General features: G+C 44.2%; 2 protein-coding genes across 4 annotated transcripts in view; one reads left to right on the top strand and one right to left on the bottom strand.

Moving 5' to 3' along the window:
* Positions 1–295: 295 nt before the first annotated feature.
* Positions 296–10,454, top strand: LOC117753177 (zinc metalloproteinase-disintegrin-like 2d). Its single transcript, XM_034571092.1, is given in 23 exon segments — positions 296–445; positions 1,091–1,197; positions 1,594–1,667; positions 1,751–1,826; positions 1,994–2,070; positions 2,283–2,493; positions 2,955–3,014; positions 3,092–3,154; positions 3,258–3,427; positions 3,515–3,596; positions 3,701–3,843; positions 4,220–4,406; positions 4,731–4,820; positions 5,596–5,794; positions 5,965–6,067; positions 6,187–6,349; positions 6,433–6,513; positions 6,614–6,698; positions 7,683–7,821; positions 7,823–8,048; positions 8,127–8,174; positions 8,776–8,844; positions 9,021–10,454. Coding segments are annotated over 23 exon segments (2,607 nt in total). The 5' UTR covers positions 296–420; the 3' UTR covers positions 9,150–10,454.
* Positions 10,455–14,280: 3,826 nt separating this feature from the next.
* LOC117753178 (inhibitor of nuclear factor kappa-B kinase subunit alpha-like) overlaps positions 14,281–25,451 on the bottom strand; it is a 39,263-nt gene continuing 28,092 nt past the window's right edge. The window contains exons 2-23 of one of the 3 annotated variants that reach the window (XM_034571094.1): positions 24,313–24,362; positions 23,458–23,576; positions 22,347–22,441; positions 22,050–22,167; positions 21,626–21,695; positions 21,449–21,537; positions 21,248–21,337; positions 20,735–20,859; positions 20,032–20,139; positions 19,794–19,929; positions 19,484–19,678; positions 18,537–18,639; positions 18,064–18,187; positions 17,578–17,729; positions 17,403–17,464; positions 17,184–17,293; positions 16,490–16,539; positions 16,264–16,369; positions 15,938–16,085; positions 15,508–15,644; positions 15,128–15,227; positions 14,281–14,907 (exon numbers count right to left, since the gene is read on the bottom strand). In XM_034571094.1, coding sequence (XP_034426985.1) covers positions 14,842–14,907; positions 15,128–15,227; positions 15,508–15,644; positions 15,938–16,085; positions 16,264–16,369; positions 16,490–16,539; positions 17,184–17,293; positions 17,403–17,464; positions 17,578–17,729; positions 18,064–18,187; positions 18,537–18,639; positions 19,484–19,678; positions 19,794–19,929; positions 20,032–20,139; positions 20,735–20,859; positions 21,248–21,337; positions 21,449–21,537; positions 21,626–21,695; positions 22,050–22,167; positions 22,347–22,441; positions 23,458–23,562 — 2,289 coding nt within the window. In that variant the 5' untranslated portion in view covers positions 23,563–23,576; positions 24,313–24,362 and the 3' untranslated portion in view covers positions 14,281–14,841. Of the gene's footprint in view, positions 14,908–15,127; positions 15,228–15,507; positions 15,645–15,937; positions 16,086–16,263; positions 16,370–16,489; positions 16,540–17,183; positions 17,294–17,402; positions 17,465–17,577; positions 17,730–18,063; positions 18,188–18,536; positions 18,640–19,483; positions 19,679–19,793; positions 19,930–20,031; positions 20,140–20,734; positions 20,860–21,247; positions 21,338–21,448; positions 21,538–21,625; positions 21,696–22,049; positions 22,168–22,346; positions 22,442–23,457; positions 23,584–24,310; positions 24,363–25,451 lie in introns of those variants that run through there. The other 2 variants (XM_034571095.1, XM_034571096.1) reach the window with 2 other exon arrangements.

Genomic DNA, 25,451 nt, shown 5'->3' with positions numbered 1-25,451 from the left:
GTATATGACAAGGTAAATACAGTTAGTATAAATTACCCCAAAGTTTCCAGCTTATTCCCGTTAATTCCCATGGAAAGTTTCCAACTTTGAATATTCCCGGAATTTTGCAAGTCATGTGAAGTGCGTTGAAATTCTTCATTCATCCACAAAATGATTATTGTTATTATTAATTTGTGATGATCACAGTGGAATATTGATTTTATTTTGAAAAGCCTCACTCTTAACAGAAGTCAGGTTTAATTTCTTTAACTTTATTTTGACGTCAGCTTATTTCCGGTAAATGTGTGGGGCGGTGATAAGCGTGAAGGGGGGGCGGGGGCGGGGTCTGCCCGGACGCGGGTGATTGACGGAGGAGAGTTAACGGGCCAGAGGAGCAGCGGTGACCGAGGAGAGAGCTTCATTCTGGGCCAGAGAGAGAACATGAGGTCGCTGTGGTTCACATGGGGTAAAAAACAACTTCATCTTATTTATTATTATTATTATTCATCATTTTTATAGACAATAAGTTGCTTCAGTTACAAAGTGAGAATTCTACTGTTATTAATGATGAGTTATTAGTTCATAAGTTGTATTTAAAGATTTAATCTCTAGTGTAGAACTGAAGGAAAAGACTCATAATTAGTGATGAATCAGTAGTTTTCATGCTTTAAGCTCAGTTCTTTACGTGATCATCTTTTTTAAAAGTCTTGACCGTCGGTTACTTCAGTTACATCATCGTTAAAATACTCTAGAAATGTTTTAACTGTGGTTTTACTTCAATAAACACGACACTGTAAAAGCTGCAGTTCTGTGATCTGACCTCATGTAAGATTCATGTTCAAGTTAATTGGTTATTTTTTAGTCCATCAGTTTCATCCAACGTGTGTTTGATGATTAATTAATGACCTTAGAAGTTATTAAAGAGCTGATTTGACAGTAATGTGATAGAGAAGTTCGGCCTCATCGGCCCTGCAGGTCTGAACTTGAGTCTTTTCTACTGGAGTCAGTTGGATTATTAGAGCGGAGCCTGTGTGGTGTTTAAAAACCCTGCAGACCGTCGTCCCCACCCTGGGACCGAGTGAGTAACGCTGCTGCTGTTGCCTCTGTGCAGTTTGTGTGGTGCACAGCTCGGACCTGTTGTCTCACGTGGAGCGGTACGAGGTGGTCCGACCCCAGAGGCTGCGGGGGGGGCCGAGGAGCAGCCTGGAGGAGGAGCAGGTGACTGCAGCTCCTCACCTGCACAAACACAGCTCATCCAAAGACACTGATGTTAGAGTTATATATCTAAACATCTGCTCATCGTTCGGAGACAAATATTAAAGTTCTACATTCATCCGACAGTTGTTATAATTAGATTATTAGAATAGTGAGGAGGTTTCACACGTAACTCAGATTGGGAAAATGGTTTTAAACCCAAAATGTCCCTTTGTGGGCAAACTATGTATGAATGTATTCTGTTTTGACTCAGTGCAGCTCTATTAGCATCTGGAACAGAGAGAGAGAGATTCCCTGAAGTTCTCGTACGTCAGTCAACACTTGAACGCAAAAGTAAAAAGTAAAAGAAAAGTCGTCTTCATCTGTCGGTGGTGTCGTGTGACTGTGGTTTCCCTGCAGCTTTATCCCGACACGGTGCAGTACGAGTTGGCCATTGAAGGGAGGACCCACACTATTCATCTGGAAAAAAACAGGTACACACTGTTTCAGATCCTAAATAAAAAGTGTAATATGTCAAATATCCGTTTCTTTTAAATCTGTCTTGTCTATTTGACAGTAATCTCATCGGGAGAGGCTTCACTGAAACTCACTACTCAGGAGACGGGAGACGAGTCACGACGTCCCCGAGTGAGGTGAGAGTTCATCTGATCTTAACTCACGTCACAAGATTCAAATAAAGACAAATCATCTGCTCTCTTTCTGTTTTGGTTCCAATCCAGGACATTTGAGTCGGTAGTTGAGAAATAGGTTTTCTGAACTGACCTCGTCTTTGACCTCTTGAGTGTTTTTATTGGTGCAGGAGCTGTGTTACTATCACGGTCACATCGCAGGTGAGGCGGACTCGTCGGTCAGTGTCGGGATCTGTTCTGGAATCAGGTGAGAAAGTCTCTAAACTTATCTTTATACATAAAGTCCAGAGAAAGTGTCTGAAGTGTTCGGGAAGTTGCTTCATGATGTTATCGCTTCGTGTTTCCTGTGTTTTTCAACCTGTGTGTGAATGAATATAAAACTGTCTCTCTCTGTTTGAGTTGATTTGATTTGACAGATCTACCGACTAACATCTAACTTCTTATCTTCTGGCCTCACAGCGGCTTCGTCCGAGCCCGGCAGCAGGTTTACCTGATCGAGCCTCTGGGACAGTCTGAGGACGGAGACCATGCCGTTTACAGACATGAACACCTGAAGATCAGTGACAGCTCCACGTCGAACCCCAGCATGATGTACGACCATGACCAGAACCAGAACCAGGACCAGGACCAGGGGCCTCGCCTTGCTGGTCTCTTCAGGTCCAGACCCTTTGTAGGTTTTATCTTGTACTTTAAATTTAAACCTGCGTTAACTGATGTTTTTTTCCATTTGAGTCTAAGATCCACTCGCTTTTATCTCAGCTCCTGGTCTCCACCCACTCCTGAGGGAAAGATCTGCTCCCCCCCCCCATCTCGTTATCTGTTTACTGCGCCACAGCGGCTTTAAGTGTGTGTGTGTGTGTGTGTGTGTGTGTGTGTGTGTGTGTGTGTGTGTGTACTGTATGAGTATATTTAGTATTGTGAGTAACTATAATTACATTTATATAAAACCTCCTGAGTTCTCAGATTCTGTCCTTTTTCTTTTTGCCTTTTTAAACTAGTTGATTTATTGTAAGGTGATAAAATAATTATATTGACAGAGTATAAATATAAAAACAGGTAATGATACGGTGTAATAATAAGTGTTCTGTGTGGACGTTCAGTCATTTGGTGTGTTTGTCTGTTTCCTTCCAGAAAACGAACCCTGTCCCTCAGAGGTTTGTCGAGTTGTTTGTGGTCGTCGACAACACTGAGGTAAAAACCTCATTTCAATTGTTTTACAGATTTGATTCCATCGCTGCATGAATCTGATCCCGTTTCTCTCCCTCCAGTACAAACGATATGGAAGTGGGACAAAGTCCCGTGTTCTCGGGGCAATAAATCATGTTGACAAGGTACATTATTACTTTTAGGCTGATGTTGTATTCGCTGTTTGTGAGGCAGCTCTTATTCATTCCTGAGTAATGCCCCCCCCTCCCCCCTCCCCTCTGCCTGCAGCTGTATCGAGCTCTGAACATCCGTGTCATGCTGGTGGGCCTGGAGATCTGGACGCACAGAGACCAAATCCGTGTTGAAGAAAACTCAGAGACGACTCTGGACAACTTCCTGATGTGGCGGCAGGCCGACCTCCTGCGGAGGACGCAGCACGACAACGCCCAGTTTGTGACGTGAGCATCAGAGTGGGACATGTGTGCAGGTGTGAAGCTCAGTCAAGCTGCCAGTTTGACCTGATGTCAGATGTTTGTCCTCAACAGCGGCAGAGACTTGGAAAACAACACGGTGGGGCTGGCTAACAAGTTCGCCATGTGCACCGGGAACTCCGGAGGAATCAACCAGGTACGACCCCCGACGTCTGACCTCTTATCCGCTGCAGAGGAAGACGAGTTTTTGTATTTTATGATGAATTCTGCAGAATTTAAAGCTCTGCGTTTCTCCGCCAGGATCACCATGACAACCCGATCGGCCTCGCCTCCACCATCGCTCACGAGATGGGACATAACTTCGGTCTGTCCCATGACGCCCCCGGCTGCATGTGTCTTCCGTTCTACAGCAGCGACAACTGTGTGATGGCCGACAAGCTCAGGTGGAAAACACTAATCTGATCTACTTCCAGAGACACTGAGCATATTTCTGTATTGAATGTTGGGAAGGATCAAATTCACAAAAGATATGCAGACAGCTCCCCCCCCTGGTTCAGACCCCTCAGTTCTAATGGAGGGGAAGCTTTGGCCTTTTCACGCAGCCTCAGTGCTGCAGCTCACCTCGTGTGGCTGAGGTCAGATCCCTGCAGGTTCGGCACCTGGAGGAAAAGCTGAAACCAGGAGGGCGGATGCAGTTAGAGCTGTAGATCAATGCCCATGGGTTTAGAATGATGTGATTTTAAGGTGAACTTACTGTCGCAGCATTTTCAGGCGTCATGTGAATCGTGTTCATCCTTGAATCTCTTCGCTCGTCCTCAGGACAGGAGGCCAAGCGTTCCCGGAGTTTTTCAGCAGCTGCAGCGTGCAGCAGCTCGCTGATTTCCTGGAGCGAGCTCAGCCCGGCTGCCTGGACAGACCCCGACCCGGCAAGACCATCGCTGTGGGCCCTCGCTGTGGCAACGCCCTGCTGGACCCTGGAGAAGAGTGTGACTGTGGCACTGTGGAGGTGAAACCTTTGAGACGAGGCTGATGTAGCAGAATAGTATTCAAATGTCCTTCGGGGAAGGAAGGTTCCATGTGGGTGGTTTTCTGTTGTAGCTGTGGTTTCCTGTGAGGTTACGGTTGATAGAAGCGAGTGTTGATCTAATGCTGAGTTGCAGTTTGGCCTCAAAGAGTTAAAATAGTTTTCCTGTGCGCTCACGCTTTATCTCAGACAACTTGTTGGCAGAGACGCTGCTTGTGTTAAAATTTTTGCGGTTTGGAATTTCACCACTGCAGCTCTTGTTCTGGATGTAACTGGATCCTGAAACATGTTGTGTTTTCTTTCTAGGAATGCAAGAACCCCTGTTGTGATGCCTCGACTTGTCGTCTGACGGAAGGATCCCAGTGTGCTCATGGCCCGTGCTGCGATAACTGCCAGGTACGTCAGGTTCCTGTAACCGAGCTCCGTGTTGACGACCACAACTGAGTGAAGCAGAACTCCACAACCTGATATCCACTCACACTGTCGTAGTTCCTCGTCTGAGATGAACAGGCAAAGCTGTTGAAGTTGAAGTAAGAAACATACGAGTCATTCTGTGCCGAAGATGGCCGACCAGACTTTCTGACGTATCAGAAATTCATCCGACAGTCTGACAGCTGAGAATCTGAACGCCCCTCTGTCCCACGACAAACAACACGGAGCTGAAACCCAACTCTAAGACGAGTCACGTCTCAGAGTCAAAAACAGGCTCAAACATTCAGTGTTTGTCCAACTTCAGAATCTGAAGCTGCTCTTTGGGGTTGTACTCGGACAAAGTGGTGATTTGAACCAAATCCTGAATGTCAGTAGAGGACATTGATTTGTCAAAGACCAAAGTCCCCAGGGTTCGCCCACTGGGGACGGAGGACATCGGAACCGGTTTTCATGGCGATCCATCGAATGGTTGTTGAGTTGTTTCAGTCAGACCGAAGCTGCAGAAAGGTCGAACAGACACACCCTGCGACGGGCCCGAAGCTGTGGCTGTTCAAATAACGACAGGACAAGGTTTCAATTAAACGTCAGCAGCAGCTTGATAATAACAGGAAACAGAGGGTGATGCAAATGAGCCGTAGCTGTGACCACATCACAGGAAGTCATAAAATACCAGAGAAATGCACAAGCTAATAAGTTTCACTGCTTAACCACCATCACTTCATGTCCTTTTAACCCTCAGTTCCAACCTGCCGGAGGTGTGTGCAGGAAGTCGGCCGGCGACTGCGACCTGCCTGAATACTGCACCGGCCTCTCGGGGGAGTGTCCCGAGGACAGCTTCGAGATGAACGGCAAACCCTGCTACGACCAGACGCAGGGCTACTGCCACGACGGCCAGTGTCCCACACACGAGCAGCACTGCTGGAGGCTGTTTGGACCCGGTACAGTCAACACGTTCACATTAACAAGAAGGAACTGAAACAAGAAAGGAATGATATGAATACAAATACTGAGCTAGCGGCTTGAAACGATGAGAAAATATGTCTGTGCAGCCAAAATCCTGACCTTTCATGTGTTCGCACTAACAACCCTGGATGTCTTCCGTCCTCAGGGGCCAGAGTTGGACCAGATTTGTGTTTCGACCTGAACAAACGAGGCGAGAAAGGTGCAAACTGTGGGAAAACCAAGTTGGGCTACATCCCCTGCACGGCGCAGTACGTACCACGGCACCGAGCGTCCTGCCGGTCGATCCCATCGAAGGGAACTTGGCTCACGGGGGGGTTTCAAAGTGCTCGATCAACTTACTGATTCAATTCTTCTCTTCTTTTTGTAGGAATTACAAGTGTGGGTCTATATTTTGTCAAGGGGGGGGCGAGTCCATCACTGGTAAGATGGCAGCGTACACTGTGCGTGGCATAAAGTGCAACGTGGTGGAGGATGACAACACCAGGAACATTGACATGGTGCCTAAAGGAACCAGCTGTGGACCAAATAAGGTAAAACACTTGGGAGTAGAGTCATGTAAGGTAAAGTCTTTAATGAGGTTGGACGTGTTGCTGAGAAATGCTCGTGTGCACAGGTTTGCCTCGACCACAGATGTGTGGACATATCAGTTTATGGGAAAAAGGAGGAATGTTCAAAGAAATGCAACAATCACGGGGTGAGTGAAGAAGAAGAAGAAGGTTTTTAATCTGCCAGTTCTGGACCAAAGTTCAACTCCGAGTGTTTGACTCATGTCTAAAATTACTTTCTTTCTTTAGGTGTGTAATCACAAGAGCGAGTGCCAGTGCGTTCCCGGCTGGGCTCCGCCTCACTGCGATGTCCTGTACGCAGATTTACCTCAAGGTACGGAACCGGTCCCTGGATTTTGTTTTATATCTCATAATATAATACAATCTTATCAGTTTGAATTGAAGGTCAAATTCTCACTGGGCGGTTCAGGAAGAAACAGGTCACACCTGATGGTTGAGTCATTTTTCCAGTAAGTTTAAAAAAAAGGATGATTCAGTATGAGTGTTCTCCCAGCGCAGACCTAATCCTTACTGGTTTCTTCAAGTTCACCTCATTTAAAAAACCTCATCGTCTTGATTCCAGTTGAAGTTAGAGAAAGTTTATCAAACGAAGAAACATTGGAATATGTCAGAAATGTGGTGTTTTGGCACCAGCAGCTAATTTATTACCTTCTGAACCTGTGATCACTGTGACGGAAACATGGAGTCTCCCTCCAAACTGGAGTTTGCAAAGTAATTCAATCTTCACAAAAAAAACAGAGAGGAACAAAACTGTGAAACTTTATCTTTGATCAGAACAAAGAAGTAATGAAATGTGTTTTGACCTCATTATGGTGAAATGTCCAGATTAACATCAGGACAGTTTGTAGTTTCAGCTGTTGACCAAGTCTTCGCTCTGTCTTCACTGAGGCGTTGAGAAAGAAACGGTGAACATTTCTCACCTCTTTTATCAGTAAGCACCAGATTGGTCCAGGTCTCAGGGATGGAAGTGAAGTTGTCTCTGTGGTGAACAGCTGTAAAGATGGCTTCACACCATCTTAGCTTCCTCCCTGACAGAACGGCAGCACCGTGGGGATGTTGCTTTGCAGATATGAACCAAACTGGATGAATGAAGCTTTACATTAAGTCAGGAGCAAGGTGGTGAACTCAGTGACTCCTGTTTCTGTGAAGACTTGCCGCTGGTGATCCCTCCAGCTTGCTTTTAGATTATGCAGACAGTGTAACTATCTTGTTCCACATAAGATGAATTTCCAAGCTGTGTACAGTACGACGTTGTGTATATTATAGCATCTGAAAGCCTCCCGGTCTGTGCCTGCAGGTCAGAAGGGAATAATAATTGGCGTGTGTGCCGCTCTCGCTGTCCTGCTGCTGATCGCCGTGGTGATAACGGGACTGATGTGCTGTAAAAAGGACAACATGGACAACTTCATCTCGAAAAGGTCGTTTCTTAAACTTTCAACTCAATGACTTGTGTCTGTTTCCGTCCTCTCCCACTTCCCGGCTGAATGAATTCTGTGTTTGCAGGAAAGTGCATTCGGCCCCAGGCAAGTTGAACCCGATGTTCCAGGGAGCAGACGTTAAAGAGAGACCTCAGATCAGTCAGCCTACTCTCATGGGGTCAACGGCGGCACAAGCCTGTGCTCCTCTGATCGTCCACGTGACCCCCAGCAGACCAGCTCCGCAGGTGAGTGCCTCAGAGAAGGATTCACGACGCTGTCGGTGCAGAATCATGTGATGATTACAACGTGTCCTTTGTTTCCAGCCGCCACAGAACGAGTCTCTGGTGTCGTCTACCTCACAAACCGAGCCGGTAAGCTTCAATTAAACATGTCCTGGAATGTGAGCTCTTACAAAATGCAAAGTGAGGAGTGCTTTCAGGAGTCACATTACATAATGCACAGAGAAAGTTATTTGCGGTGTTGAAAACGGTTATTTCCTAAAACAGCAGGAGGTTGTAAAGTTAACAAACGCTTCTCAAACAGGGTGAAGCTGTTTATTTGTTGGGACTATTTTCAGCTGTGTGTTTATTTACGTTTGTTGCTCTGGAAACTCGTGAGTTGGGTCAGTTCACTGCTGCTTTCGGTCACTTTCTGTTTAATATCTATTTCAATAAGAAAAATACAGAACAGAATAACAAGAATTATCCTTTTAACTCTACTCTCTAGATTTCAAAACAATGTGAAGATGCAAATAAACATCTATTAGTTTATTATTCAGGGTTTAACAGTTTCTCAGTGATGTTCAAAGATCGACATAATCGCTGAGAATCCAAATCAAAACAGAGAAAGACGGAGTAGAAAGTTAAAGGATCGAGACATAAACTGGATTTTGGGGAAAAAGGCACAAATGTCTCAGTGACTTCTTCTTCTTCTTCTTCTTCTTCTTCTTCTTCTTCTTCTTCTTCACTTTAGACAAAACCTCAACCTCCAGCAAAACCTCAAACTCCAGCAAAACCTCAGCCGCCGCTGAATAAACCACAGGTGAGTCACACCGTCTGCTCTCACTCGTCACGTTGTCAATCATTAGTGAGTGAAGTTCTCGAGAACGAGAACAGGAAGTAGCCTCACCCGGAAATCACTGCAAGGAGAATTAACTCTGCAAGTAACAGCATGGTGTGTGTGATCCCGTCTGAAAGGTCGTCTGGTTTTCTTTTCAGTATAAGGCAGCCAGACCAAATCCTCCTCCTGTACCTCCAGCCAAGCCCTGTCCTCCTGCAGCAGCCAGAGTCAAGCCGTGCACTCCTCCACCCCCCCCAGCGAAGCCCCAGGTCCACAGACCCACATGACGTATGAGTAAGAGAGCGCTGCTTGTTGGGATCGGACCGAGTCACCGAGTTCAGAGAGGTTTACACTTTCAGGCCTTGAGATGTTGACTCGGAGCGTCTGATCCCATCCGACCCTCAGCTTCACAGCTGCTGTGGGGAAAGTGTTATCGTTCAGAAAGTTACAATCAGCTGCTGCAGCTGTAATTGTTGTGTTTGTAAAAAAAAAAAAACATCCTTTTGTTGTAAGTGTTACATTAAATTATCTTTTATTAGTGTGAGGAAAGTTGTTTCTGTTCTAGAGACAATAGAGCGTGAGCGTCGGCAGCAACGAGCCGAGAACGGGTTCGAACCATCGACGGCAGATTGACGACACAGCACTTCCCACAAGGGAAGCCAAAGTATTTATCGCCCCCTGGTGGCTGGCTGCACTACAGGTCGTAAACCCCGCCTTTATGACGTGTCGTCCATCTTTATTTATTCTATGGTTCGTACCTTTGTGCCTTAGCTGCGGTTTGGACTCAGCCTCGTTAGTCACTATTATAAAAAATACAGTTTAAATATTTAACTAAATGTTTGCAAAAGGGCCTTTGTGAGAATTATCAGTGAGATCGAACAGAGATACTGAACCGAGGCTAAACCACATGTTTCCGCTGCCCAAAGATTTTAGAATTAAACAAGTTTAACCCTGATCAGCCACCACAGGTACGGAAAATAACAGAAAGTACAAAACCAGTGTTGAATCCCATCGGTTCAGAAACAGGCCACCGTTACACACCACTTCTTTTTAAAGCGTTGCTGTTCTGTTCTGAGCCGAGGGGCCGGGTCCATTGAACGGTTCCACGAGGCTGAGTTCCCCCCCGGTGCTTTTTGTACAGTCCCTAAATCGTCCGAAGCCAATCTGCACTTAGAGGTTAATTTGAATTCTCTCTCCATTTGACTTGAAAACCTGTGAACGGTACTTTCAGCACGGAGGCTCTGCACAGACCTGTGTGTGTGTGTGTGTGTTGCTGTGATTCAGCTTGAAACATTTACATGCTCCTGTTTGTTTTCAGCCCCTGAGGAGAAATCTCGTTTTTTTACTGCACTGATATTTTTTCTAGGGCAACAGTCATGTGGTTTTTCACTTTGAAGCAGAAATTGCAAATGAGTGTTTTATCACAATGATCCCGATTCTCCTTCTTCCTTTGATCACATATGATGAATTGAATGTAAAAACGTATGAAAGGTCTTTTCTTGCAACAAAGTAAAGTTGCACTTTATTACAAAAGTATGTTGCGTTTTTCATTTAGTGGATTAAATAATGATTAAAATGTACATTTTTCACGATGAAGTTTGTTGTGTCTAGTTTCTTTCTTTGGATCAACCCACGTTGCAGCTTCCTCAGTTCACAGTTAATCCATAATTATCGGTCTCCAGTGAGAAGCTGACGGACGGAGCAGCAGTGACTCAGATGTTTCCTGCTCTCACTTAAATCTTTTGTTTCCTCGGCTTCGTGGGAAACAAAGAACTCAGTGAGTGTATAAGAGGCTCTGGGACATTCACTCATTACACATTTTAATATGAGCATTTACAAGATCTATAGTTTATTAGAATTATGATTGAGGGACTTTTAAAACAGTGACTTTAGTGACTATGGATGAAAATAACAGTCTGTCCGACAACTATTTAATGGATTAGCATGAAGTTTTGTATAAAACTTAATGATCCTCAGAAAATGAATCCCCATCATTAGGTCAAATTATCATTGTTTATGAATTGATGTGCCAAATAACGTGGGATCTTAAAGAAGTTGTTTAGTAAAGAACCCACAGACGATAACCACACGGAGCCTTTTAGCATCTTGTTTTGGTTAAACTGCCTCGAGCCTTATTTTCCAGCAGCAGCAGGAAAACAAAAGTGTTTGTCCACGAGCTGCTCCCCCCCCCGACAGCCACAGAGCGACACAGAGCGTTCAGCAGCTAAAGATCCAGAGAGTTTCCTCCCTCAGGACGTGGTGGAGACAAGAAACTGCTCAGATGAGAGTAAATGTAAGATTTAGATTCTGAGGGAATTGTTTCTTTGTGGCTTTGAACACAAGGGGCGTTGTCGTGTTGAAACAGGAAAGAGACAAACACAACATCTTCTGAAACGTCTTTCTGGGAGGATTAGTTTGATGGAAAACCTCTAGATCTTTTTACAAAGTTTGCTGCAACAGATCAGCTCTGGGATGCGGGGGGGGGGGGGGGGGGGGGGGGGGGGTTGAGATGTGAGGAATGCAGGTCTGAGCAGAGACTGTGTTCAGTGATTCACTCTGATTCACACAGGTTTACAACGCGTGTGGCTTGTTTTACAGCCGAGCTCTGTCTCCGCTTGTCGCTCAGATCGGAGCTGGGCTCGTTCTGCAGGAGATGATATGTGATGATAAAAATCCTTCTTGGAAAAAGGTGCAGGGGCGTTTCCCCGAAAGCAGCAAGCGGTGCACTTCTGCTGTGAGAATAATCCACGAGAACATAACAGGAGAGAAGATCTTTGTCTTTCACTGATTCATTTTAATGTGAAAGCAGCAGAAGGTCACTGACGACAGCTTTATTAGTTTTGAAGACGTGGACGTGCCAGAGGTTTAGAGAGTAATCCAAAACTCATGCATGACGCTTCATGCTTCTAACGGAATCATTTCCTGAAGCGTGTGGTCAGACGGACGAGTCCGAGTCCGATGAGTCCTCGGCTGAACCAGAGAACACGCCTGGTCAAGAGAAGGAAGCAAGACGAGATCACCATCATCTACAAAGTGACTCAGTGACTCATGATTATTCACCGGGTTTCAGGGCTGAGCAACACACGACCAGTCAAACTATCTCGATTGTTTACAGCTTCTCCTTTTCACAGCAGGAAGAACTGCAGCTGTAGTTTCTCAAGTTTCCTCCAAAGTTGTTCACATTTCAGACAATGAAAAAAAAAAAGCCTCATGTTGACTCGTGAGTGCAGATGTTCAGTCACAGCTGTGGATTCAAACCTCGTTTGACGTCCTTGAAAATACAGGAAAGCAACTTTTCATTTCAGCCACAGAAAGCTGCTCCTCTCCTGCTTTTAATTTGAGAAATGTGAAACTGATCCAGCAGCGGATCCCGACCCGGGGTCCGGACGTCCCCTGTGGTCTCAAGGTAAATCTGAGGGGATCATAACGATCATTGTAGGAATAACACAGACAAAGATCTCGTTTTCTGATACACAACAGCTTCTAACTCCTGAGGTCAATGCCGAGGGTGGGACACAAGAAGACGCTGCTTGTTCTTTGAGGGTCACCGATCCAAAACCAATCCAATGTGCCTCACTGCTGCATTTCTGTACGGTGACAACTGTGGGAGTGGGTGTGAAGGCACGACGTCACGAAACAGAAGACGTCACAACATCGTGTCCTTCAACACTTCTGTGAATTGATAAGGATTTAGATTTCTGCTGAATCGACAAGGACGAGCAGAAGCATCCGAGCAGGACATTAAACATGGAGTCGTCTGAAAGAGGCTCGATTAGGAAGCAAGACACAAACCAGTAAATCAGGAAGACATCACATGGAGCTGCAGGGCCACCGACAAGCGTCCAGTAGTTAATCATGGACAAAAACTTCATAAAGAAAAGATCGACTCACATCAACCATCAGCTGCTGATACGAGTCGTTACAAAGTTTGTCCACAACAACTTGTAGTTTGTCATATTTTTAGATTTGTGTGCAATGATCTATAAAAATGTATTTGTTATGTTTACTTTCTAAATTCAAATTTGATATACTTAGTTGTATTTTTTTCCTTTGTATTTATAGTTGTTATAAAGTTTAAGTTAAGTTTAAAGTTAAAGATTTCAACCTCTACATAATCCCTTTGTAACCTTGTTTAGATAAGTGCTGTTCAAATAAAGTTTATATTATTATTATTATTATTATTCTTATAACTGTTTACTTTCTTACAGTAAAGACGACACCTTCCTGAAAGCAGAGCCAACACAACCACGTCATGCCAAAGTCGTTTTATTTTATCACCAGGCAAACATTTGATCTTTACACACCGACATTTCTAAAAAGTAAACATTCAAAGAGACAAGTTGAAACCATCGGATGGAAACAAACACTCCAATCGAAAGAAAAACGACAAATCAAGTTACTTAAATATAAAAAATATCTTTTCTCCATTGCACTTCAACTTCATAAATACAACTCGAGAAGGTTCGTTCCTCTCTGGCCCAACGTGACCGACCCAGGACGACGTGCAGCTGCAGGTTACTCTCCTTCAGCCGCACGCCGCTGTGGGTCCGTGGTTGAAGATGCCGACCGTGCTACAGTTATTTTATTTGAATGGAAACCGGGTCGTCTCACATCTTCAGGAAAAAAAAGTCTGCGTTCACGTCATATTTACGATGGAATCCCGTGTTTCAAATGACAGATGTGAGGATTCGGTAGCTGCCACTAACTTAATTACTGTCTTTTACAATTGACTACAGGTTGATTTGATCCCACACAATCCAGACCAAGCAGATTCAAGAGCTTAACTATTGAAAATTATAACCTGGACATAATTGTGCTCATTAAGTCATGAATATTTAATCAAATGTTTAAGTGTTCGTGAACAAAAAAGCAGATTTTTAATCAAATAATTGCTTCTTTTGTCTGAGCCTCGGTCGAAAAGGTGCAAATATTCAGTTCATCATCAAATTCTCATATTGGAAAAGCGACTGTAATCCACAACTCAGAGATATTCAATGAATCATTATTATATTTATTATTCCATCATGTTTAAATCCTGACACTGGAGAAAGTGAAACTACATATCTCTGATTAAATGGATTCATACGACGTGAACGCAGCTTCGACTCTCCAGTGAAATAAAATGTGCATATTAACAAGAGTCAAACCTCGTGTTTAAAAAGACAGATGTACATTATAGACAAAGTATGAACACGATGGCCCGCCACGTCCGTCACATATATCCTGACCAGAGCCTATGATATATTATACTTTATTCAAACAGAACTTGATTGAAAACAACATGTGCACAGAATCTAAACGCCTGAATGTTTATAGTAAATGATATGAAATTGAGTACGAGTGTGAGAAGAACCGTTCCCGTCTCGAGGGGACTGTAAATTCTGCGAAGCGTCTCGTCAGCCTGGAACGTTTGGTCTCTTTACACAGAGGATACATGGGAGTATCAAAGTGCTGTTTGCTTGATTGTAATTTCCTCCCCCCCCGCCCTCCCCGCCCGCCCCCCCGCCCGCGACCACTTCCCGTCTTCTTGTTTTACGAAGCCGAGTCACTTCTCATGTTTCTGCCAATATTCTCCCATGTGACACGAATCCGCCTCAAACCCTCGACTCTGCTGCTACAGTTTGCTCGATTTGGCAATCAACAGTATAAATGAACATCATTGGTTTTCATGAGTTGTGATAAATTTAGTGCAGCCAAAGGTAAGGGGGGGGGGGGGGCAGAGGGACACGGCTTCATTTGTTTACTTGTAGAAAAACAAGAATATTCATGGGTTGGACCGTTCCACCATGTGACACGATGGGAGTGGACAGACACCAGCAGGTGTGAACTCTTATTTTTTTTTTTTAAAGAACAGGTTTTTTTTAAGAGAATATCCCGAGTCCATGTACAACTGTACAACGTTGTGTTGCCGCTCTGCTGCGTTCACAGCTCACAGTCCTTAGTGTTACTCGGAGCAGGGATGGAGGACGACCACAGGGCTTACGCGTTTTGCTTTTTTAATTTTGTGGTTAAAGTTTCGTATTTTGTCCAGCTCCAGTCTTGGTCCTTTAAAGAGGAAAACCACTTCGTTAAGACTTGAGACGATCAAACAGAAATAAAAGTGTTTTAATGAAAACTGAACAGCAGCAACTAACATTGTTACTTATTTGCAAATATCAAGTTAGGGACATTTTTCCCCTTTTTAAATATTAGCCTAAATATTAAACCTTTTTTCCACTACACTGACGAATATCCAGACTAAGGCATTAAGAAGCAGTGGACTCACCACTATGCTGTTGGCCTGTTCGTCGGCCGCCTCCTGCATCAGGCTGGTCAGCTGACTGAGGTACTTCTGGTTCTCCTGCAGCAGACGTGGAGCTGCGTCACTGACAAGAAACAGAAAGTCTGTTAGAGACGAGCGGATCGCACGAGAACTCCCATCACACGACCAGACAGACGGATTTAAATCATCCTCACACAGTAAAAACATCCTCACACAGTAAAAACAGTGAATTTGACCCATTTTAAAAAGACACGTGTGCTTCGTGTGATGTTCTGTCCTTCACATCCTGTTATGAAGTCAAATGTCTGTGTTGAACGTGGACATCGCTCCCCAACCTGAGGTGATCGATACTAACTCATAGATCCATCAGTGTGATCGGTTACCTGTCGTTGGGCCCGGGCAGGGAGGTCAGAGGATGTGGGGAGCTGACGGGCTGAGCCGACTGGGACCACTGGGACACCGGCATCAGGTTGGACGACTCGGGACTGGCTGCTATCGAGCTCCGGGACGAGTTTTGGGCCTGAAGGAGAGAGAGAGTTTCTACTGAGCAACGATTAACAGAGCGACGCAGGAGTCTAACAGAAGGAGTCAAGTGTATTTTGTCACAACAAGCAGTATTATAAGTGAATAAGTTGTGGTCGCAGTGACTATTTGAGCACCAAACTTCCTCCTTTATTTCAAATTAGTGGAAATTCCTGTCTCATGAGAATGAGACAGACGTACAAACCAACATTTGGACAGAAGCTGGACACGAGATGCCTCCTGTCATGCTGCTGCAGGAATAAAGCCATGAAATCGGAAGTGAGCACTTACACATGCGATCTTCAGTAAATGCCAGAACTCTCTTTGTCTCTTTATCTGCATCTGCATCACGGTGTTGTCAGCGTCCTTGATGCTCTCCAGGGTTTTCTCAATCCGTGGAAACAAGTCAATGATCTTCTGTTTGCTGATCAGGATCTTTCTGTTGGGAGGACACAGCAAACCTTAAAATAGAATAGTGGCTCTTTGTGGTCTTTTCATATCAGACGATACATTAATAATGAACACTGGTAAAAACAGACTCTCAATCACATGTAAAACAAACAGAGTAATTCTACAGCTCATATTTCCAGGAGATAATTCAGATACTTGGATTGTACCTGAGGTGCGTGTACAGATCTTTGAGGACCTTGTCTTGGTTCTGGACAGTTTGAATGATGGCCTTCACCATCTCAGAGCTGTCGCTGCTCACGTCCGTCTCAGATACTGAGAGAGAAGCAGCAGACAACACAATGAACACACGCTCCACTTTGACAAATGCATCAAATCCTCGGTTTAACATTTTGAACAGAATATAAAGTTGATTATAAAATGTGCTTTTCTTACTTTTACACTTCATCTTCAGTTGCTTATAGAGCTCGATTGCCTTTTCTTCCCTGCAATAGAAAAAGATTTAAACATTTGAGAAACATAGACTCTAAAGCTCTGACATCATAACTTAAAGAAAACTCGTGAAGGATTGGCGCAAGCAGCAGTTTATTTCCTGGTCAGTTAAACAGCAGATTATTGTGTGATGCAGCATGTTTAAAATACCAGTGAAGTCACACCAGCTAAAGCTTTTCCAGCCGCACAGACGAGGGTCTGTCTGTTTCCACACAACAAACCCTTTAAATCTAATCTCACAGAGGCAGGTGGCGAGTGGACGGCTGCTCCGAGGACACGCGAAGGTGCCTCGATCCAGAGGACGACCACAGAGAGTACGAGCATGTGTGAAGTACGAGAGGCGACTTAAGTAAAGTCTGTCATTCAGTTTGTTTATCTGATGTGACAACAACAACCGCTCCAGGACTAACAACCTCTGAGGGAAGCGTGAGCGACCCAGTGTAAAGAAAGGCTGTTTTGGTGCTGGATGGTTTCTCTTGTGCTCAAAATTCCTTATAAAAAGGTTATTTTTAACCTGAATGAAAAATTAGGCTTGAAAAAAGTCATTATTATCATGAAATATCTCATAAAAAGTCCAAATCTGTGACCAATAAACCCAGCGTGTCATCGCCTGGGGTCAGACTCCATTAACACTCACAGCTGCTCCATCTTGTCTCCTTGGCGCCGGGCGTACGGGCTCCTCTGAAGTTCCACGATCTCCGAGTGCAGAGCCATGATCTCGTCATCTAAGTGGCTCACCTCTGCCACCTGCAGGACAGAAACAGGAATGGGTGGTCACTGCTTTGCACTGAGAAAACACCAGAGGACAACTTGAATGCTCCACACACGTGTGTTGTGTTTTGTCAGCATGCATCACCTGTGCAAAGGCAGCAGCTCTCTCCTCGTTCTCCTGCCAGGCCTTCAGCATCTTCTCAGAGGCTTCGAGACGAACACAAGACAAATCATCAAAACACGAAAGGTCCCGCTCACAGTCGTCAAAACATCCTGTACGTAAACTCAGAGTAAATCAGAAGCTGCCAGTCAACACTCACATATGCCGTAGTGCATCTGATCGCTGTATTTCTCCAGGTCGTACTGGATGCTGCTCTTGAAGAAATCTAACTTGGCTTTCAGCTGCTGAGAGAAGCCGAACATGCTGTTCTTACAGCGGGTCAGGTTGGTGTTGTAGCGCAGGAGGCTCAGCCTGGAGGAGGAGGAGGAGGAGGAGGAGGAGGAGGAGGAGGAGGAGGAGACAGTTAAGAGTGTAGGTATTTGTATGACAACATGTTCTGTCTCCAGTTAGCAGAGAATCAGGGAACAACAGAAACAGAAGCTAGAATTGTCCACACAGACAAACAGCCTCTTCTCATTACATTTACAGATTAAGGGTCTTGCCTGGAAAAGAGTTGGAGTTATGTGAAATAAAAAAAGCATCCGACAGTTATTAATGTAAAACAGGTCATTTTAAAAACATGGAGGAACATCTGAGAATAACCAATAAGCTAAATAAAGAGCGCTCGGTCGGTCACGTGACTCACATTGCTGCCCTCTGTCCTTGAAAGAGTCTGCTGTAGTCGTCCTTCAGGCCACAGATGTAGCTCACTGCTTCGCCCCAAACCTTCTTCAGCGCCGCCAGGGGCAGCTGCGTCTTGGCCTCTTGAACTGAAAAGGTTCAAACCAAACTTAGGACGTTTTTCAGTGTTTCTTTCCTCTGGTTCGGTATAAAGGTTTTTGTAAAAGTTAAAAAAGCACAAAGTCTGAGGTAAAACAAAATCCATAGTGTTGAGGACACTGGCAACAAAAGGGACATCATGAGCAATTATATTCATCACAGTAAAAACATCTTGTGATATAGATGTTGAACCCGTCAGTTTAACTCAGACAGGAGAAAGATGGGGAACCAGCGATGTGTTCAATATTTTCACTATCGGTTCCATCAGAGCACATTTATCTGTTTCCTTGTTTTCACAGAGTCTCATCAGCAGCATGAAGAACTTAACCACACACTCACCGATGGTGCTGACTTTGTCGGGCAGCTGTCTGGCACTGAAGGGACCAGAGTACTTGGTGATGCTCTTGTCGAACAGGTAGACGATGTAGCTGTCCCAGCCTCTCTACACAGCAGAGCAGGAGATCATCAGTTACTGCAAACACCTCATTACCGGCTGGTTCAAAGTCCCTCAGCGCACGTACAGCCGGTGTGGTATGAATCATAAGAAGTGCACACGCAGCTTTTCCTGATTCCTTTTCTACAGCCCTGAGACAAGTCACTTAAAGAGCTTGTAAATGCTCCAGAGGGAGAGAAGAACATTAGAAGAAGGATTTGTTCTAAAGTAGTTTTTACTCTATTAGAGCTCGAGATGTTTGGATCCTATTTTTCCGATCAGGGCTCCAGACTAACTTTTTACATCGGTTGCACCAGTGCGCCAAACTTTTAATTATTCAATTATTATAGCATTTCTTGACATTTCCCATATACACTGGTCATTTCTTAACGAGGGCTGGGTTTGATTTGATTCAAGTGGTTTGACTTCAACCAGGAAACCTCTGAGCCAATGCATTGCTACAACCTGATGAAACTGAGGTCTTGCATACCGATCACGTTGCCTTTTGACTTGTGGGACTTTCCAGGGTGAAATATTGCAAAATGAACGCTTCACAACCAGAAATCACTTCTTCTTAACAGAGCTAGAACGGATTTTGCCACCGACGCTACAGCACAACGGCTGTTTTGGAGCAGTGAAGATTGAGCGATGTCAAGGGAAAGAAAATTGCAGTTTTATCTGGTTGAAACTAATATTCTTAAAAGATGTGATATCAGATCAGTGTATAGACTTTTTGTATATGTGTGGCAATTCCAGCAATATCTGAGACATTTCCATTGCTAGTATCAGAACATCTCTGAATAAAGCTGGAGACGGTGTCAGTGGGTTTCAAAGTGTTCATTATTCAACCTACCACTCCATCTAGGACGCACTGCGCCGCGGGCTTCCTGGGGTCCAGGGACACGCCCGTCTCCTGCAGCAGCTCCTGGTTCACCACCTCGATCTTGGTCTCGGCCTCGATGCGTTTCTGCAGGCTGTGGAGACTCTCGTCCGGAGTCAGCTGGAAAGAGTGGACCTGAGCGGTGGTCATGTTCAGGATGTGGACGACCTGAGGGGACAGAGGGGGAGAGGACAGATGAGCAGGGCATTTACATTCTCAAACTCAAAGTCTTCAGATCCAGGGCACAACTGACTCAAGTGAAAAAAGTCTGTCAAAAACTCACCTTGGTGCTCAGTATCTGCTCCAGTACTTCGAAGCACATGGGTTTCTTGGTGTCGGAATTCACTTTGCCTCCTCTGTGGAGAGGATCCCACTTCAACATCAGCTGAAGCAGAGACTCCATCGGCTCCAACATCGTCCTGTGAGACAGCAAATTAATGACATGTACCAGGAGAGAGAGGAGCAGCAAGCAGCAGACACGTCTTTCATTTGATGGACTGTAACAGTCACAGTGGTCCAACCTGCTCAGGTTGTTGGGGTAGGGGAGGTGTGTGGAGAATCGGACCTCTCCGCTCACGTCTTCCACCGCCATGATGTCTTTAGGACCTTTATTCCGCACTTTGGTCGCCCTGTGAATGAAGAGAGACGAGAGAAGAGCAGAAGTGAATCATCGTGTAATCGATCTACAGAAAAATGTATCAGCCATCAATAAAAATCCTCTTGTCAAGCAAAAGTAGTGAAAAAAATCCCAAACATCATCTGATTCCAATTGAATAAAATGTGTGAAATGTCTTGAATTTACATTATTGTGAATTCTATGTTATGTTGCAGTCCATGTTTGCGATGGGTTAGGGTTTGAATGTACAGACAACTTTCACTGCTTTACTGTGGTACTAAACTAAACTTAAAACCTGATGTTTCTCAGGCAAGTTGTGAAGATACAAGAAGAATGTTTCTCCAATGATTTACAAGCAGATGTATGGACATTAGAAATAATGAATCTACAAGTGAGTTCATGTTCAACTTGAGTTATGACTCTGAGAAGAGTTTGATCTAGTTTGACATAAATCGCAGCAATCGGATAATTACTGCGACTTGCCTCCATGAGCTGCAGCTACAACCGTCGTCTGTGTTGATTAACAGACCGAACTGCGGTGACTAACCTCCCCTGTTGCTCCAATAACTCACTTCTGTCATAATGTTGTGCTTTTCACATCAACTCACCACTGCACAGGTTGAAGGTTGTGCAAGAAAGGACGGAAACCACAACTGCACTCGAATATCATTGTGCCAAAGCTCCAGTAGTCCACAGTGACAGTGTACGGCTTGTTCTCAAACAGCTCCGGTGCCTGCAGGGAACAAGTGCTGCATTTCATTAGAGCACTTTTCACACATGAACTCTGGAGAACGTCCGCACACTCGGGTCCAGACGTTCTCCGGAGTTTGTCTTTCACAAACCAAGAGTTCAGCAGGAGATTCTCTGCTCAGACGCATTCATAACTTCAAGGGAGATAATCCAGAGTTCGGTGCGAGTTCGAAAGCAGCTCGTGATGCATTTGGTCGATAAATTTAGTGATAAAACCATTTTCTACTGTTTATCCTGTACATGTTTTAACTGTCGTATCTCTACATTTCATTATTAGTAAAGACAGGAAGAAGATTAAAAGATTTAAACTCCTAATTAGAATAAGACATTGATACATGAAGATAGGTGCATCTGTTTGTCTCAGCTCTTACCAGGTACTGCAGCGTGCCGACGAAGGAGGTGCACAGACTCCCCTGGTCCAGGTCTTTGGCGTAGCCCAGGTCAATGATTTTGTGAACCAGCTGAAGCAGAAGAAGAAGAAGAAGAAGAAGAAGAAAGGTAAACGTGAGATAATCTAATTGAAGGTGTAAAGTCAACCAGAGGAGGCCGAAGATCAAAACGTGGCAGGTTACCTTTCCGTTGATGTCCTGCAGCACAATGTTCTCAGGTTTAAGATCCCTGTGGATGATCTTGTTTTCGTGCAGATACTGGATACCAGCTCCTGGAGCAGGAGTCAGAGGTTAAAGTGAACGACTCTGAAAGACACGACTGAATGAACGAGGTGAACAAAAGACAAGGTTCGGTCGTACCAACATCGTTGAGTAAGGACAGCACTTCGCTCTCTTTCAAACCGCAGCAGTTTTCAGGTTTGCTCAGAACCTGCGACAAAGACAAAAGTGTTTGAGTCACACAGCAGTAAAACTACGAGCGGTGACACAACCTGTCAGGACACACACTCATGAGCTTATTACAGACTTTAACACGATGCATATTTATTTACATTGTCAGATCAGTGATTAACACAAATGTGAACTCAACATGATATTCACACCAAACTGGCTAAATCATATTTGAATTCCCGGTCTGGTCCATCACACTCGTCTTATCGTATCTGTAGTTCAGGTGTTTCAGTGTGGACGCAGATCTTTATGAAAATGACCAGTAAACACGACAGTGAACTCATGTGAACATCATGTATAAAAGTAGCTGCATCACAGTGAACGAGTGGCTCACCCTCCTCAGGTCTCCTCGGGAGCAGTACTCCATGGCCAGCAGCGGCAGATCGTTCAGGGCGATGTGCTGCATCTCCTCTGGGACTTCTCGGGCTGTCACAACGTTTATGTGATTCAATCTGAGAGAGAGCGAGAGAGAGAGAGAGACAGGACTTCGTTATAGTTTAATAATCTTATGCTACAATAGCTCAGATGTCAAAGTTCATTTAAATGAACATCTGCTTTGTCCAAAGAACATCTGTGCAGGTGCATCATCATCAACGTATCAGACAGGAAGTAGATGAAAATAAGTACGAACTTCTTCATGATCTGGATTTCTCTGCTCCACCGGTCCTTGTTCCTTGCCGTGAGCTCTAGACGACACATTTTTACAGCGAGCTTTTCATTTGTGTCCTAGAAAACAGGCAGAAGAAATTCCATTACGATACAAATACATTAAAGTTAACCCACAAGTCACAGTTTGTGTAGTTCTTACAGAGTCATTCACTTGATTTATTAAGTGTAAAATAAATGACAATTCAACAACTGCAGCAAACAAAATAAAAGACTGAAACTGAAGTGGAAGTCTTGCCCAGCTCGACACCTAAGAGTCTTAATGTTCGTGCTTGACTCTTCTTGAGATCACGAGCTGCCCAAAGGTTTCCAGTGAAAAGCTCAAACAGACCGTGGAGGTCAGTGCTCGGATCGGCCTGGTAATGATCCCAGCATCTTTCACTTTTACTTTCCTGACTCACTGAACCAGATTTGCCAGGTGAATCTGTTGAATCCCTTCTTCCTTGTGTGTGAACAGTGTTTCCTGTGCCACTGGCGGCCACGCAACCCCGTGGAATGTCTCCACCCTCCTGCTGAACCGTTGGCCAAGGGCTGTTGAAAAGTGCCGACTGAAGCGGCTCTCAGACGGTGAACTCAAGTCTGGGTATTTCCCTGAAATGTTCTGGAAGGTGGCTGCGTGTGAGAAGGTAAACGTCCGAGCCTCAGACCTTTCCTGCCTGCTGCCTCGTAAAAATGTCAGCGTGAGTGCACGTGAGAATACAGAAGGCTGGGAAGCTAGCGAGTGGGCGTGTCGACGAGGTTTCTAACACGCGACGGACGCAAAACTGAAAGAACACTAATCTCTCAGGATGAAAAGTGAAGCCATGTAACAAGGACGGACACACACACACACATGTTCTCCACACGTTCCTGTTGTTGTGAACGAGTCTGACCCGGGACCATCTCCTGCTGCTTCTTCACACGTCAAACACAAACTCCAGAAACAAGTCAGAACCCAATCAATTCAATTCAAACTGTCGCACGTACGACAATCACTGTTTAGTTGTGTCTCCACTTCGGACCTTACACTGGTATAAAACTGTATTTCTTGTATTGATAACAACAGGTACAGGGGGGGGTGAACTGGTTCCACTCACGTGATGCTGGTACAGGTAAACATGGGCGAAGCCTCCCATTCCCAGCCTCTCCTTCAGCTCCCAGTCTCCACAGCTCTGGTTCTGCCTGAAGGGAGGTTTCTCCATGGCTGCGACTACACCTGCAACCACCTCAGCAATTAGTCGGGTTGAAAGCACACACACTGAATATGGACAGTTTGTAAGTGTGAGATTTGAAACGCTCACACGCTCTCACACACACACACACACACACGATGATAACCTGAATGTACATTGTTTGAGACAACACATGTAAAGATGAGAGAGGAATGTGAAACTGGAGCAGAGACAATGATCGATTACAGAATGATGATGAAACATTTAACGAGAATTCTCTGCAGCTTTATTTAATATTTATAACATATTGTTCACAACATGTTTGGAGATGAACATTCATGTCGCTTTAACATGTTCCTTCTACCTGAGAGGAGCTATCAGGCGCAGGGACCAGGCTATATCCTGGAACGAGATCCAGGCTAATGCCAGTTTACTTTCGATCCTGACACAGTCACGCTGTCAGACTGACGTTATAAAAAATCACATGTATCTTATATGTATTCTAACACAAATCACATGTACACATTCATCGGGTTATACAAAAATACACAAAGCCAACTATTCCTAGCGTTAGCTCCACTGGCTAGCTGCCGAGCAGCTACTGTTTAGCTAACAGACCAGGAAATAGCCGGGCCCCGTCAATGTCTTTCCCAGCTTCAGGAAACGTCAGAGCGAAGATCACCTGATGTTCCTGACACAACACGTTAAACACACGTTCACTACACAAACTACACGTCAACACAAGTGAACACAGGTTCACTAAGATAGTTTCACACTCACTGTGACTTTCTGCGACGCTGTCATGAGCCTCTGTGTGTGTGTGTGTGTGTCTTGTTGTTTTCAGCGCTGCGCCGTGTGTGTGTGCGTGTGTGCGTGCGTGTGTGTGTGTGTGTGCTTTCCTATGTGACGTCACCAGAATCCCCGGCTGTACCTGCTCCGAGCTGCGTTCAACAACTACACTGTGTAGTGTTCACTGGAAGTTTAACACAACACAACACAACACAACACAACATAACACAACATGACATAACACAACATAACATGACATAAGACAACATAATACAACATAAAGAATGGCAACACACCACAACACAACCTAACCTATAACTAACCTATAACTAACCTAACCTTACCTATAACTTACCTAACCTTAATTTATAACTAACCTAACTTATAACTAACCTAACCTTACCTATAACTACCGTAACCTTGATTTATAACTAACCTAACTTATAACTAACCTAACCTTACCTATAACTACCGTAACCTTGATTTATAACTAACCTAACCCAACCCATAACTAACCTAACCTAACTTATAACTACCGTAACCTTGATTTATAACTAACCTAACTTATAACTAACCTAACCTTACCTATAACTACCGTAACCTTGATTTATAACTAACCTAACCCAACCCATAACTAACCTAACTTATAACTAAACTAACGTTACCTATAACTTACCTAACCTTAATTTATAACTAACCTAACTTATAACTATCTATAACTAACTCAACCTAACCTATAACTACCCTAACTTGACCTATTCTAACCTAACGTGAGTCAAGGCAGCGCAACACAACGTAACATCACTTTAAGTTGTCTCCTGATTTATCTTGTTATTAATACAAGTTATGATTTTATCAATAAACAATATAAAAATAGAAATACAATACAGATAAATGACTGAATGATAAAACTAAAAAAATGAAATAAGAATTCTAAACTAATAAGTAATGATTATTTCCATTCTTACAATTAATTTCCTCATTAACTAATGGATCATTTTAAATATCAAACAATAGCTCAAATCAAAAGGTTAATAATCAATAATATTTCCATCATCTACTGATGAACGATGATATTTCTCTTCTCAGATTAACTGAAGGGAAAAATCATCAGTAAAAGGTGCAAAGAT

The sequence above is a fragment of the Hippoglossus hippoglossus genome, chromosome 19, assembly GCF_009819705.1.
Source record: "Hippoglossus hippoglossus isolate fHipHip1 chromosome 19, fHipHip1.pri, whole genome shotgun sequence".
Lineage (NCBI taxonomy): Eukaryota > Metazoa > Chordata > Actinopteri > Pleuronectiformes > Pleuronectidae > Hippoglossus > Hippoglossus hippoglossus.
This window is presented reverse-complemented; position numbering and strand designations above follow the sequence as displayed.